The 15,873-nt window shown below is 35.2% G+C and overlaps 1 protein-coding gene across 10 annotated transcripts in view; it reads right to left on the reverse strand.

Moving 5' to 3' along the window:
- The window catches only part of KLHL5 (kelch like family member 5), an 85,997-nt gene that overhangs the window by 24,507 nt on the left and 45,617 nt on the right, over positions 1-15,873 (reverse strand). For all 10 annotated transcript variants that reach the window (XR_014082726.1, XR_014082716.1, XR_014082712.1 and 7 more), the window contains 3 exons: positions 13,267-13,403; positions 12,574-12,770; positions 7,448-7,660 (listed from right to left, as the gene is read on the reverse strand). Coding sequence is in view for 7 of the 10 variants with exons in the window: in XM_081592777.1 (XP_081448903.1) it covers positions 7,448-7,660; positions 12,574-12,770; positions 13,267-13,403 (547 nt within the window). In the remaining 3 variants the exon portion in view is untranslated. The remainder of the gene's footprint in view (positions 1-7,447; positions 7,661-12,573; positions 12,771-13,266; positions 13,404-15,873) is intronic.

Here is a 15,873-nt window from a genome sequence, read left to right on the forward strand (position 1 = left end):
ACTCCACCTGTTAGGCATACAATCATGCTATGCTATGCTATGCTATGCTAAATCGCTTCAGTCGTGTCCGACTCTGTGCGACCCCATAGACGGCAGCTCACCAGGCTCCGCCGTCCCTAGGATTCTCCAGGCAAGAATGCTGGAGTGGGTTGCCATTTCTTTCTCCAGTGCATGAAAGGGAAAAGTGAAAGTGAAGTCACTCAGTCATGTCCGACTCTTAGCGACCCCATGGACTGTAGCCTACCAGGCTCCTCCGTCCATGGGATTTTCCAGGCAAGAGTACTGGAGTGGGGTGCCATTGCCTTCTCGGCATACAATCATAATAACTGCCAAATAGGGATAGTTACACCTTTTTGTAATGTATACACCAATTATATCATTTTCATTTATTTGATGCAATTGCTAAAACCTTCCAAGCAACGTTAAAGAATTAGAGCGATAAAGAGTATCCATCTTATAATTTAAATTGATATGGTTTTAGTGTTTCACTATTTAGGATAATAGTTACTACAGCATTTAATTTTTTTACTGTGTTTAAATAATTTATCTTTATTATAGATATGCTGTTTTCTTCTCTCCCTATTTTAGAGTTTTAAAATTAAGAATGGTTAATTTTTTCCAAATATCTTTTATACAGCTAGTGATATGATTATATGGCTTTTTCTCCTTTAAATTATTAATATAATTACCTTGACAGATTTCCTAACACTCAACCATTCCTATATTCTTGGAAAAAGATCTTCCTGGTCATAGTGTATTACCCTTTTGATATACTGCAGGACTGATTTGACAACATAAGGTATATTTTATATACTGTATAATTCACCATTTCAAGTATATAGTTCAATGATTTTTAGTAAATTTACCAAGTTGTGCAACCATTACCATAAAAACAGTTTTGGAACATTCTCATCACCCTGATTAGATCCTGAATGCCTGTTTACTATTAATCTCGGTTCCTATCTTCTGTTCCAAGCTCTAATCTGTCTCTATAGATTTGCCTTTAGATGCACTGTATAAATTGGATCATACAATGCATGGTCTCCTGTGTCTTGCTTTTTTCATTTATCATGTTTTTGAGGTTCATCGATGTGTAACGTATCAGTATCCATTTCTTTTTACTGTTGAATACTACTTCATTGTATGGATGCATCATATTTTACCTAACCATTCACCAACTGATAGGCACTTAATTCAAGTTTTTGGCTATTATGAATAAGGCTGCTAAGAACATTTGTGTGCAAGTCTTTGTGTGGATATATTTTCAAGAGTAGATTTGTTAGGTCATATGGTACATTTATGTTAACTGTTTAAGAAACTGCCAAACTGTTTTCCAAGGTGTCTGTACGATTTATATTCCCACCAGCTATCTACGAGGGTTCCTGTTTCTCCACATTCTCACCAACAATTATTACTGTCTTCTCTTTTCAGCCACTTGAATGGATGAAAAATGTGAGTTTACTTAATGGCTAATAAGGTTGAGAATATGTGCATATTTTGATAATGGAAGAGAAGGAAGACTCCAACAAAAGTAACTGTAAAATAGTTTGTGGCATCTGGCAACTGAGAACAGCATGCGAAAGGCAAAAAAAGCCAAATTGAGACAGAAGTCTCAACATAGAGAACAGATTGGTGATTTTTAAGGGGAAGGGGGTTGAGGGAAAAATGGAGGGGGAGGTTGGGGTTAGCAGATGTCAATCATTATATATAACTGATGGCACAGAAAACTACATTCAGTGTCTTATGATAAACCATAATGGAAAGGAATATTAAAAAGAATTGATACATGTGTATAACTGAATCACTTTGATGTACAATAGAAATTAACAATATTGTAAATCAACTATAGTTTAATGAAAACAAATACTAAAACTGAAAAAAAAGACCTAAGTCTCAGGATCTAAGGCAGAGTGTAAATTCTGATATTAATCATTCCATGTTATCCTATGCACACAAAATATAGTTTTACTTGTTACAATTCATTAATGAATATGCATCAAATGGCTCATTTAGATTAATCTCAGTGTTTCTATTACTTCTGTTATACAGAAATGCTTTAGTCCTTTCTAAATAAAAATAAATGTGAAAAAATTGTAGAAAGTAAAGTCTTAGAAGACTCAACAGTTACTACCAGAAAAATATATTTCTTAGCATGCTGACAGTATCTGTAATTTATGAATAAATGGGATTAATTATATTTAAGTAGAGAGATAACAGTAATGGAACAAAACATGAATCCAGTAATATAAGCATCACATGAATGGAAGACCAGATATCACTCGGAAAATGATTCAGAGGCACTGAGAGAGGACTACAAAATACAGACTCTCTTATACTCTGCATTTTAGGGTAACATCATGTACTTTCTCTGCCAAAAAAGAATGGCAAATTATTAAAGTGGAAACATTTAGAAAAGAGGAGAAACATTTTCAATTTGTAAATTTTTATCTTCACTCACATACTTGACAAGGCCTTGCAAATAGCTGAGAAAAGAAGAGAAACTAAAGGCAAAGGAGAAAAGGAAAGATATAACTATTTGAATGCAGAATTCCAAAGAATAGCAAGGAAAGATAAGAAAGCCTTCTTTAGTGATCAATGCAAAGAAATACAGGAAAACAATAGACTGGGAAAGACTAGAGATCTCTTCAAGAAAATTAGAGATACCAAGGGAACATTTCATGCAATGATGAACACAGTAAAGGACAGAAATGGTATAGACCTAACAGAAGCAGAAGATATTAAGAAGAGGCAACAAGAATACAGAAGAACTATTCAAAAAAGATCTTCATGACCCAGATAACCACGATGGTGTGAACACTCACCTAGAGCTAGACATCCTGGAATGCAAAGTCAAGTGGGCCTTAGGAAGCATCACTACAAACAAAGCCAGTAGAGGTGATGGAATTCCAGTTGAGCTATTTCAAATCCTAAAAGATGATGCTGTGAAAGTGCTGCATCAATATGCCAGCAAATTTGGAAAACTCAGCAGTGGCCACAGGACTGGAAAAGGTCAGTTTTCATTCCAATCCCAAAGAAAGAATGCCAAAGAATGTTCAAACCACCACACAATTGTACTCATCTCACATGCTAGTAAAGTAATGCTCAAAATTCTCCAAGCCAGATGTAATGGTAATTTTTAAAAAATCAGTCATTTACTTGATAGGCACTAGACATTTTTTGTTTTCATTTGTCAGTCTTATTTTTTATTAAGATATAAATGACATATAACATTAGCTTTAGATGTACAAAAGAATGACATATAACATTAGCTTTAGATGTACAAAAGAATGACTTGACATATCTATATATTGGAAAATGATTAGAATAGTAAGTCTAGTTAACATTCATCCCCACGTAGTTATCTTCTTTTGTGTGTGTGATGAGAACTTTTCAGATCTACTCTCTTAGCAATTTCATTCTTTTCCTATCTTTTAAAATAAAACATTCAGAATATAATCCAAGATTTTCTTGATGATTTTAGAGTCTACTTCAATACTTTATCACTTGACAACTCTAATTCTCCATATCTGCCCTTTACTTTTAGTAAGGAAAAAAAAGAACCTTGCTAGTATCTCTGAATGCCATAATGGTGCCATATAGTATTATCACTGTAGAAAAAAAAAAACATTGCTCAAAGAGGTGTTATTAACTTGTTTAAATTATACAGAGCAATGTCGCTTCTATTGTTGCTACTCACTGGGCTAAGATAGTGGTTCTCAAATTTGAGTGTGCATCAGATGCACTGAGGGCTTATTGAAACACAACTGGCTTGGCCCCACCACCAGAGTTTCAGATTTAGTAGGTGGAAGCCTAATCATTTTCATTTTAAACAACTACCCACGTGGTACTGCTCTTACAGTTGGGGAACACACTTCGAGAAACACTGGGCTAATCCAATGCATTTACTGTCCTTATCTGTCTTCTCTGCAGCATCTAATGATGCCAAAATTTCCTTTCTTGAATCTGCAATCTCTTTTCAATAGTACTACAGTTATTTAGGCAGATTTGGGACTACCACTAAACATTAATATCTCCTAGGGTTCCACTTCTAGTGGTTTTACATTCTCTTTGATTGGTGTCACTCTCTTCCCCTTGGCTTCAACAACCTAAATAAGTAGTTTCTAAAACTTCTTCTTAGACTTTAAGAGGATTAAAGGTGTCAATAAGCTCTGAGAATGTGCTTCTTCTACTTCCTTCCCCATCTTCAAAATCAATACTTCATCCTGTATTCTGTCTTAACTGACAGCACCTTCAGCAACCTCACTGCACAAATCAGAATTATTCTGGACTCTTTCTTTTCTTCACCTTGTACATTCGATCATTCCAGTGCATCAATCCTACCTCCTAAATAGCTCTTGACTGTCGTAATTAATTTCTCAACCTTCCACTTTTTTTTCTTTAAGTGCTTAATTCACTTGTTGGAATCCAATAGTCTTCCTTAGCTGGTTTCTACTTTGATCCCTCCAATCTGTTCTCTGCAATGCAATCATAGAATCTTTCTAAAATAAAAGGATAATTATGCTATTCCCTACTTAAAATCCTTTAGTGCCTCCTCATTGCTCTTAGATAAAATCCCAGTTCTTTGGCATGACTAGAATTCCTCCACAATCTGGTCTGTTTCCCTCTCCAGTCTCATCTCTCAATATTGTCCTTTTTGTTTCTGTAACTTTAGCTATGCATGCTATTCCAGATTTCAGAACATGATATATTTGCTCACGGCTCCATAGCCAGGACTCCTATCTTTTCTGGGCTATCATGCTCATTCTTTCGGGTCACTAACTTGGCTTGCAAATTGAGTGACACATAAGAGATTTTCCTAGCTTCTCCATTATCAGTCTAGGTGGGCCACTCCGATTGCTTTCATAATGCCATGTCTATCACAGACTTCACCTCATTATATTGTAATTACTGATTGGTTTTTTAATTGTTTTCTTCCTCCACCTGATATCTTCCCTACCTGGCAATTTTACACGGAGAACATGCAAGAGGCAGAACAGTTCAGTAGAAAAGGCACGCAACTTTATTTGGGTTTAAGGTCTACCTCTGTCTCTTGTTGTTCAGTCGCTAAGTCATGTCCAACTCTTATGCAACCCCATGGACTGTAGCTCACCAGGCTCCTCTGTCTATGGGGATTTCCCAGGCAAGAATACTGGAGTGGGTTGCCATTTCCTTCTCCAGGGGATCTTCCCAATTCAGGGATCGAACCCGAGTCTCTTTGAGTCTTCTGCATTAGCAGGCAGATTCTTTACCACTGAGCCACCAGGGAAGACCCTGTCTCTTATTAGCTCTAATCTAAAGTTAAATAAAACCACAGTGCAGAAGAACATGATTTATGCAATCACTTTGTGATTCTGAACATATGGATTTACTTTTTTAATCTGTTCTTTCATTTGTACAACAGGTGTTAGACTAAATGATCTCCAACATGCCTTTCAACTCTTAAGATCTTATGACTATGATTATCAGCAGTATCCTGGATAAAAGAAATTCTAAAGGTCTCTGAGAGTCATGCAAATACAGTATCATAAATATTTGAAACTACAGGGCTGAAGTAAATTGTCAGGTTACTTAATTGCACAGGTTCTTTTCAAAGTCTACTAGGATTTTTCAGACTTTATTTTCTTTCCTCTAGAGAAGGATAAGGAAAAAAATTAGGCTGGATACCAATAAAGATAGTCCTCTTTAAATCTGATTTTAAGAAATGTTTTATGATGTTATTTTTCCTGAATTGTCAAGTCATGCACCTTCACTCCTATGAATTCACACAATATTCTACCTCTGAAGAGAGAAGTCATTCTTGTGAAGTATCACACTGATTTTTGTTTCTGTAAGGTAGAGAACAAACAGTAACTTTTGCTCACAACAGCTGGAAATAATACATAATGCTCAAGATAAATACAAACCAAATGAAACACACAGCACTTGAAACAACAACAAAAAAATCTGATTTTGAGCAGTAATAGCTCATTTTTTCTTTTCTTTCAAGGACTCTACTTAAGGCCTCAAAATAAGTAGCCAAGTGTGTGTTAGTCGCTCAGTCGTGTCCGACTCTTTATGAACCCATGGACAGCAGCCCACCAGGCTCCTCTGTCCATGGGATTTTCCAGGCAATACTGGAGTGGATTGCCATTTCCTTCTCCAAAGCAGCCAAGCAGGCAGAGGAAATTTTTGTATATTCCAACTGAAATTGTAAAAAGGGGAAACCATGCATGTATATATGTTATGACTAATTGCCTTGAGAATACACCAACTAGGTATCTCTCAATTCTAAAATAGTGATAATAAATATACTATCATTATTTATAGCATATTTTATTTCAGAGCACTTTTCTGATCCTCATAAAAATCCTGTGAGATAGAAAGGATGTGATCTCCACTTGACAGATGAAGAAACCAAGGTATGTGAACATGCCAAGTCACAGAGTTTTAAAATGTCAGAGTTAAAACTATGTCTCATTAATTTGTTTATCATCAGAGTCCAGCATTTAGTGGATACTTAATAAATGTGTGGCACATGAATTAATCTAAATTTTCTGGTTCCTAGAGCTCAGTGTTCATTAGCAGCTTTATTAATTCTTCAATTGCTAGGATAGGTTTGTAGCTGAGTCAAATAAAATTACTAACCCCAAAGCAACAATGTTACTTAATGAATGCAATTTAGGTAGTCAGACTTTCTGGGTTGAAAACAAACAAATATTTTTAGCTCACTATCTTTTCACCTTAACATTTCATAGGAACATACATAAAACAACCACCTTGAACAGATTAGGGAAAAAACCTACAGACAAGCTAATATTAATGGGCTTCTCTGGTGGCTCAGATAGTAAAGAATCTGCCTGCAATGCAAGAGACCCAGGTTTAATCCTGGGTCAGGAAGATCCACTGGAAAAGGGAATGGCTACAACTCCAGTATTCTTGCCTGGAGAATTCTATGGACAGAAGAGCCTGGTGGGCTACAGTCCATGGGGCTGCGAAGAGTTGGACATGACTGAGCGACTAACACAATTAGCATTAATGTACATTAATTAATGTAATTAGCATATTGTAATTAGCTCACATTAATGTAATTAGTAGTCCCTCAGTATTCTGGGGACAGGGGGTTGGTCCCAGGATCTATGTGGATACCAGTATCTCAATTTAAATATGTAGTATTTGCAGTTAACTTCTGCACAGCTTCTCATATACTTTAAATCATCTCTGGATCACCTATAATACCTAATACAATGCAATTCCTACATAAACAGTTGTAAATGCAATGTAAATATTATGTAATAGTTGCTGGCACAGAACAAATTCAAGTTTTGCATTTTGGAATTTTCTGGGATTGAAAAAAATTTTCAATCTATGTTTTGTTGAACTCGGGATGTGGAGCCTGTGGGTGTGGAATGGTGTCTACTCAAAGTTGTTGAAATTATGGCATTGATTTTAAATAATTAAAAACGTTTACCTGTGGTGCAAGAAGAGGTAGCCTAATATAAGCCAAAAGTTTACTGAGATCTTTCCGTCTCTGTTCCAAATCATGACGAACCCAAGTAAGAAGTGCATTCAATATTGTCTCCTCGTTAGGAATGTTCATATCATCACTGGCTAAGAGCTTTGCAATTTCACTGGCTGGTAATAATACAAATTCCTGGTTTCGAATTACTTCCATGAAATTTTCCTGGAGGAAAAAAAAGAGTATATAAACAATACTGTTTCTTCTTTCCATCACAGTTTAAAAGAAACTAAATATTTCTTAATTAGATGCCAAAACACAGTTTATACTTTAGCCCTTTCTAACAATGTATTATCAATGTATTATTGCTTAAAAGGGGAAAAGAAAAAAAAAGTAGAAAATAACATTTGAACTGTAATTGTTATTAAAATTCTAATTTCTCTGTATACACAGGATTAAAGTGATGTATCATGTATTACAATTTAAAAAATAAATTTAGGACTTTTGGTATTGCTTTGCTCAAGTTAGGGAATAGTTTTGACAAGTCTTTCAAAGGACAATAGAAAAAATGAAAGAAGACACTTTATATGATACTCCAACATCAAAAGTTAGTTCAGATTTGTGGTTGCTGAAGAATTTGGCCAACAGGGGAGCCAAATACCTGGGTAAGAGTAAAGTATTTCTCTTACCCAGAAATGGCTTCTAGGGTGGCTACATTTCCCAAGACCATTCTGGACCACGGAAGTCTTCTCAGACTCTGCCTGGCAAGAGTCTGTGTCCTTAGAGCTATCCTAGACCCAAACTGGCCTTTTAAAGTGTTTTAGTATTATTTATAAGACCACAAAGGGTTTTAGGTCTGATGTGAAAACTTTAATCTCATCTAACCTCAATCTATGTACAAAGTTCTTTCGATCTCATAGGAAAAAGAGCTGATAGGGATAGAGTAAAGGGACAACATAGGCGATTAAATAGTTAATTGCCCTAGGGGACTGTAAGTAGAAAAAAAAAGTATGGGAGACTCCTGGAAGTTAATGGTCACTCAAGAAAGCAGGTTTTCTTAACCACAAAACCAAGCAGCCTTGCTTACCAACAAAACAATAAGACAGAAGTATGAGACATGCTCCCAAACAATAAAACAATGGTGGCACGGGACCCACATCCTGCCCAGTGAGCTCAGTAAGTTAATGACCCCCTAGGACATGCTCTCTGCACACATAAAAAACAGCAACAACAGTATTTTATGGAAAGGTGACATTTCAAAGTGAAAGACTCTCAACTGGGACCTGAAATAATATTTCCATAGTGCCACGACAATCCCACCTCGTCCATGTAGGGACAAGAAAACTCTCCTGCCCAATATTGAGGAGGACTTATGATGGAAGTGTGATATCTGCTCCAGAATTGGCCTCTCACTGAATTCTTTCTGTGCTGAGACATAAAGAACTGGAGCTCCCTGGAGCCCCCTAGCGACTTCAGAGCCAAAACAAAAATGCTGACTAGAATGTACTGGGAATCCAGGATCTTAGACTGAAGATGACTCAGTTCTGGCCACATTCTTGAATCACGCTCTTTGTAATTTGAAATGGAAGATAAACTGTCCTTAGGTGTGAGATAGTAATAATAATTTTTACTAGGTTACTATGCTAAACAATCTAAAGAGAAGGAAAATAGTCTTCTGGTGTACAAGTCTTAATGCATGGGTTGTTTATATAGTTATAATATAAATGCAAATGCTCTAAGTATTGTCCCTTAATGTTTTTCTTATGCTTCTTAATGCACTATGGCTGTCTCAGCACAGAGTTTTAGTAAAAAAGCTAAGGCTGTTTAAATTAGAGCTGTTTAAAAATAACTTAAGCTATTTAAATTAGAGCTAGAGATAACGACTATAAAAAATTATCTTCTATATTAAGATGAGAATTATATTTTCCACATAGCCTCTAGTAACCCAACTTAGGTACTGATCAAAGATATATCTTGGGTTGACATTTCATTCCTTTCGTAGAAATTCTTAAGATGAAAACCATACATGAATAATTAACTATATTCAATAGCTTCAATTCATCATGATTTGTTAAAGGCCCAAATGAATCTATTTTAAAATGACTGATTATCATTTTTCAGAAATATATTTTAATAAAACCTCAGGGCTGGAATGGCTTCAAGCAAATTGTTCTACTCAATTGTATACTGACATTATAAAATGATTTCATAACACATAGCAAGAGCTATAAAAATGTTGAAGCTCTCAACTTGTAGCTATCCCATGAATAGCTTAATCCTTGGTAAATAATTCATAAGAGGGGGGAAAAAAGCTGATGCTTCTCTGTATTGTTATCTATAATATTAAAAAAAAAAAATGAGAAACAGCCTAAATCTTCAGCTCTAGGGGGTTGTAACTCAATTGGCTATTATTCAGACATCAAAAACTTTAGGGACAAAGATCACACAGATAAATAGATATTTATTATTTAATGTTAGATGAGATTCTGAAGAAATCAAAATAATATACATTTCTAATTGTTCACAAGTATAGTGTATAGTACAATCAACAGTTATACAACACTGAAGTAACTATTGCCATATTTTGAAATGATATTAACTGCATTTCATCAGTGAGAAAAAGATTATACAAATATTCATTTAATAGTTTATTTGTTGATATATCTATTTCAGAACAATGCCCATTCCATTCTGGTATAATTTGTATTAAATGAAAATGGAGTTTTTCAACACCTTATGGAAATACTACTGAACTCAAGGTTAAACACAAAGTGCTTTTCAAAACTATTAATTTGGTTTTGAAGCAGGTATTTTAGCAAAATTCAATGTTTTAAATAGTTTTTCTAGGTCAAGAAACCAAATTTAAAACTGCAAAAATCAAATGTTTGTATTTATTCCATAGTGACATTAAATATCTGTAATGATAATAACAAGTCTTGGACTTTTTTGTACAGGTTAAACGATGCTTTTCAGGTCATGTTCAGCGGCAGTCAGAATGAGAACAAAAGTTTCCACATTTCAGGATTACAAGAAGGAACTTCTCATCCCTTCCTACTTGTATTCATGCAGGATGAATGAACATCCCAAGTATATGCACTATTTACTAATTGTGACAATTGATTTCATTCTGTGGCACTGTGCTTACTTCATATTTTAAATCCATTTTATGATATAAACAGCTATTATGCTACCAAACACTTGCTAGCATTATGCTCTTTCCTCCTTTGGAATAGTTTTTAAGCAAATGAAGTTACTGAGGGATTTATTTAAATTGAAGATTGAATTTGGCTATACATTTTCATTCAGTTCCCATAGCAACAATTCAAATCACACAATCTGTCTCTAAATTACTTTTTATTAGAATTCAATTTTATGTATCTGTTGAAATTGAATAAAGTCAAATAATGGCCTTGAGGAAAAAAGCTACCACAACTAACTGGCTATGAATATAGCTTTATAAATACAAGCTAATTTAGATTTAACTTATATCTAAGCCTTAAAGTAGCAATTATGCCTCTACTGTAAACAATAAGAATGACCTAAATGCATACAAATGTTTGCATGTGAATAAAACTCCTTCGTAGGTAAGAGATATTATGAACTGATTACAAAGAAAAAAAATGCAGCTTTATTTTACTTATGCGTATTTTATTCCAAAAAGCATCTGAACTTGAGGTGTAAAAATTAAAATGAGAAATCTACAAGGAAGGATAAAGACTGGAGTGGGAGGGGGGGAATATTTCAAAGGACTTAATTTATAAGACATTAACCTAATACCATGCTAGGTCTGTACAGTACTGCCCTGTCACACAATCTCTCTTTTTTCACTTGAAGAAGTTTGACATCATAAACTAAAAACATTTCCCAGGAACAGTTACACCACAGGGAGAATAACATCCATGAAAGCTGTGCTTTTGCCTGAGGGCTTTTGCTCACTCACATAGATCCCTACTGTGTGGAGGAGAATAAATATAAATAATGATGATGATGATGATGATGGTGTCATTTAATGACCAGGTTGATACTATGTATCAACCACTGTTTAATTGGTACTATATACCAATCACTATTTTAAGTGCTGAACTTCTATTAACTCACTTAATCCTTGCCTTAAGCTTATGAAATAGGTGGAATTAATCTTCCCAATGGTTATAAACATCAGTTCTTGTCATTTTTTCCCAATTTCTATTTCTCTAGTGCAAGATTCCTAAAGTACTGGTCATTCCCTTCACATATGAACCAACTCAATGGAAGGATGGGGAATGGAATACAGGGTAGACAAAAATATCTCTCTTAAATGTTGACAAAATCAGCAACATGGATAATAACATATGTGTATGTGAATATTCACGTTCTTTCCTCTCTCAGAAGCTGCATTGCCCTAAATGAAGCATTTAAAGCAAAAATCTTCAATCACTACCCAGGTGTGAAAACCCACACATGGCAAAATGGTCACTCCTTAAAAATCCACACACCTCTGCTGCTCAAATCCCTCTACTATTTGATGGTGGAGGCTGGTCCTAACAGCATTCTCTCAACATGCCCTGATTTTCTTGCTGTCCTAGATCAACTTGTATCCATTATCCTCTAGCCTTCTGAATCAGAACTCCCTGGGATTTATTTTCAGCACAGAATTTGCTACAATCAATAGGAACATCTTTCTAGGTAGCTAAAGATACTTCCTACATATAGTCAGATTTATCCTTAATAAATAGCCTCCCTCTTCCACCCTTCTATCTTCTGTATTAGTACTGCACCAATACACTATCACTATCACCAACTTCCATCAGTGAGTAAGGGGATAATTTCTGAAATTCATCCATATGCTATGAGGTAAATTGTCTAGGGGAAATCTGGTTTTAAAAGTAGCAGATTGAAAATCTTGAATGAAACAGTTCTAAAATACTGCTCTGCTTCTTAGTGGCTGTGATAATTTAAGGCCTGCCTTATAAATCCAGTAGAAATATTACTTGGGGTTTTCCCCTCAGACCTCAATGAAAATATGGCATACTAGACAGTGAACCTGAACCTCAAGACATATAGCAGAACCATGAGAAAATAGCAACATGCAGATAAGCCTGCAACAATAAAGAATAAGGCAAGAGCATATGCCTTCCTGCTTTTTGAAAAATACATACCATGGTATAATTGTGAGCCACTTTATGCAAATCTGTACAACCTTGAGCATCAGCAAAAGAACGGATTCCAAGACAGTTGGATGGGTGAAGCTGTTTCATTAAAAACTTACAGCATGCTTCTACAACCTGTGAAAGCTGAAGAAGGCAAGCTGTAGATAACAGGCACTCAATATTATCTTCTTTTAATTCCAGGCGGCCTTAATGATAAAAAGAAATGCCATTAATTATGGAACTATATTAACTTTGGTTTATAAGGTAATTGATACAAACAATAATAATTCTAAGAGCTCATTACATTCATTCCAGATTAAGACATTTCAAAAAGAAAAAAAGTACTAAATGTGAAAAAAAAGCTACTAGTGCTTTGTGACGTCTACTAAAATAAAAAATGAACAGCTTGTTTCCAGAATTTTCAAAGAATGATTTAATTAGTAATAATGCAAAAATTGAAAAACATCATATAATTCATCACATTATTATATTAACATGTAAAAATATCATTCAAAAGCTTAATTATAATAACCATTTTAAAGGTTCTAATATAGAGATTTTATCTATAAAGGTACCACCAAGGGTGGTGATTATAACAGCAGAACTATTAACTGTGGTAGGCTTATTAAAGGCAGAAATCTGAAATCTAATAATACAACTTAAATCTAAGAGGTTTTAAATTCATATTTTCAGATTTATTACCTGTATATGCATATTGAATCAAGGACCATAGGGAATTCGGTTCTACACCTTCCATTTTTATTTCTTCTTGTCTTGCTTCCCTGACATCACTAGTAAACATGGCAGCAAAATAATCTGAGACAGAGGAGAGTACCAATCTAAGAACACATCAGAAGAAAAAAAATCAGTGCCAACATCAAAGCTGATGTTCAGTAGTAAACACTTTGCTTTCTTTCCTTCTTTTTCTTCTGTTTTTTAAAAAACTTTGCTACCCATAGAAAGTGTTTGGTACTGAGAAATGCATTTTAAGTTTGATAAATTGCTTTATGCTCTAGTCTCTTCCTTTGTTTTTTCCTTTTGTGTCTTTTTTAACTTTTAATTTTGTATTGGAGTATAGCTGATTAACAACACTGTGAGTTTTCAGGTAGACAGCAAAGGGACTCAGCCATACATATACATGTATCTATTCTCCCCCAAACTCCCCTCCCATCCAGGCTGCCACATAACATCGAGCAGAGTTCCATGTGCTATACAGTATGTCCTTGCTGGTTATCCATTTTAAATACAGCAGTGTGTACATGGTGATCCCAAGCTCCCTAACTTCTAGTCTCTTCCTTTGAATAATAAATTTCCATTACTGAAAATTTTCTGCTGATGTAAATGATTTACTCATTCACTACTCAAATATCCCTTTTTAACATCCTGAAAAAAAGTTGTAATATCATTTAAACTAATGATATATGAAATGCAGGGAAAAATGTAAAGGTTATCCAGCTTATCGTTTTTTAAAACAACCAAAGGTTTTTCTTTTTTTTTTTTAATTATATAAGTAATAAATACATGGGAGACATCTGACATTAGTTTTAGCAGGTTATTTTTAACTTTTATGATTTTTAAATTATTAGGGTATACTATAATGTTTATATTTTGTTATAAAATTATAGTATCTTTGTTACCACAATACAAAAGTATATTTTGTATCTTTTTATAATAATACTTTATTATATAATTGGTATGTCTCTGTCCAAATTATTGATAGTCACATATATGCAAAATTAGATTTTAAGTGGTGGCACTAGTGGTAAAGAACTCGCCTGCCAATGCTGGAGGTGTAGGAGATTCAGGTTTGATCCCTGGGTCGGAAAGATCCCCTGGAGGAGGAAATGGCTACCCGTTCTAGTATTCTTGTTAGGAGAATCCCATGAACAGAGAAACCTGGTGGGATACAGTCCATGGAGTTGCAAAGAGATCTAGATACTTTGAGATATACTGGTGTGAAAACTAGACAAAAGATCCCTTCTTTTATGGAGTCATAGTCTACAAGAAGACAAACAATACACAGCAGAAGTAAATTCTAAATTATGGCAAGAAGTGATAAGTGCCATGGGGGAAAATGTAGGGTAAGGGCAAATGGGGAGCTGGTTTAAATAGGTGGCCTCACTGGAAGGTGACACTTGAGATAAAATTTGAAGGAGGTGCAGGAATTAGTTATACAGCTATTTAGGAACAGCATTCAGACAGAAGAGTAGCCAGGGCAAACATCAAAAGGCAGACGTGGCTTGCCTGCCACATGCAGGGAACAACGAGGGGCTCAGAGCGGCTGAAGCGGAGTGAGTAAGATGGCGGGCAGCATGGTAAAGAAGTAACGGCAGGCTAGGTCACAGAAGTCACGGGGAAGACATGGGGTTTCACGCTGCAACGTGAGGAAGCATTAGAAAGTTTGATCAAAGGAGCAACCACATCTGAGTTCCATTTTACTGGGCCACTCTGGCAGCTGTACAGCAAACAGAATGTAGGGGAAAAGAGTGAAAACAGGGAGAGGGGTTAGGAGTTTCTTGCACAAATAATCTAAGTGAGATGATGGTGTCTTACACAGGTGTTGCAGGTAAGGTATTGAGTTCTGTTTTGGAAACAGGAAATTTGAAATGCCTCTAGAAATTCTGGTTGAAATATCTTTCTAATAAACCCACACTCACAACATGGACTTTTGGTCACAACATATAGTAGCATCTCAATAAATGTATGCTGATTCAGGCATTAAAGACTATAAGACCTAGCCCATGCTTCCTAATTTTACTTTCACTTTGGAAGGTTTAACAAAACTTTTGGGACACAGTGTTAATTAGTTTTGAAAGGTATTAGAAAAAAAAAAAACCTCTGGGATCATAATGGTGATTAACACTGAACAATTAAATATGGAATTATCAGGAGAAAAATTGTTCTTTATTAAACAGCTTCCATTTCCTTTTCTTACAACAAAAAGTAATACTTCATTACTATTAAATGCTTTTATTTCCTAGCACTACTGTCTTTCACATTTTCTGGAGGTCAGCAAACAGAAGTTGGGATGTGCGTGGGTGCTCAGTCGCTCAGTCATGTTCAACTCTTTGCAGCCCCATGGGCTGTAGGCTGACAGGATCCTCTGTCTATGGAATTTCCGGTCAAGAATACTGGAGTGGATTGCCATTTTCTACCCCAAGAAGTTGGGATAGAGTTGGCTATTTTAAAACTCAACAGTTTTGCCACTCCATTCTACCAGTTTGTTTCTAAATGATCACCACTTTAATTTCCACTAAGTTTACTGAAAGTTATACAACAGATAAAATTAGGTGGGGTGCAGCTTAAATA

Source organism: Giraffa tippelskirchi, chromosome 1, assembly GCF_054371585.1.
Source record: "Giraffa tippelskirchi isolate mGirTip1 chromosome 1, T2T-mGirTip1v1.2.pri, whole genome shotgun sequence".
NCBI lineage: Eukaryota > Metazoa > Chordata > Mammalia > Artiodactyla > Giraffidae > Giraffa > Giraffa tippelskirchi.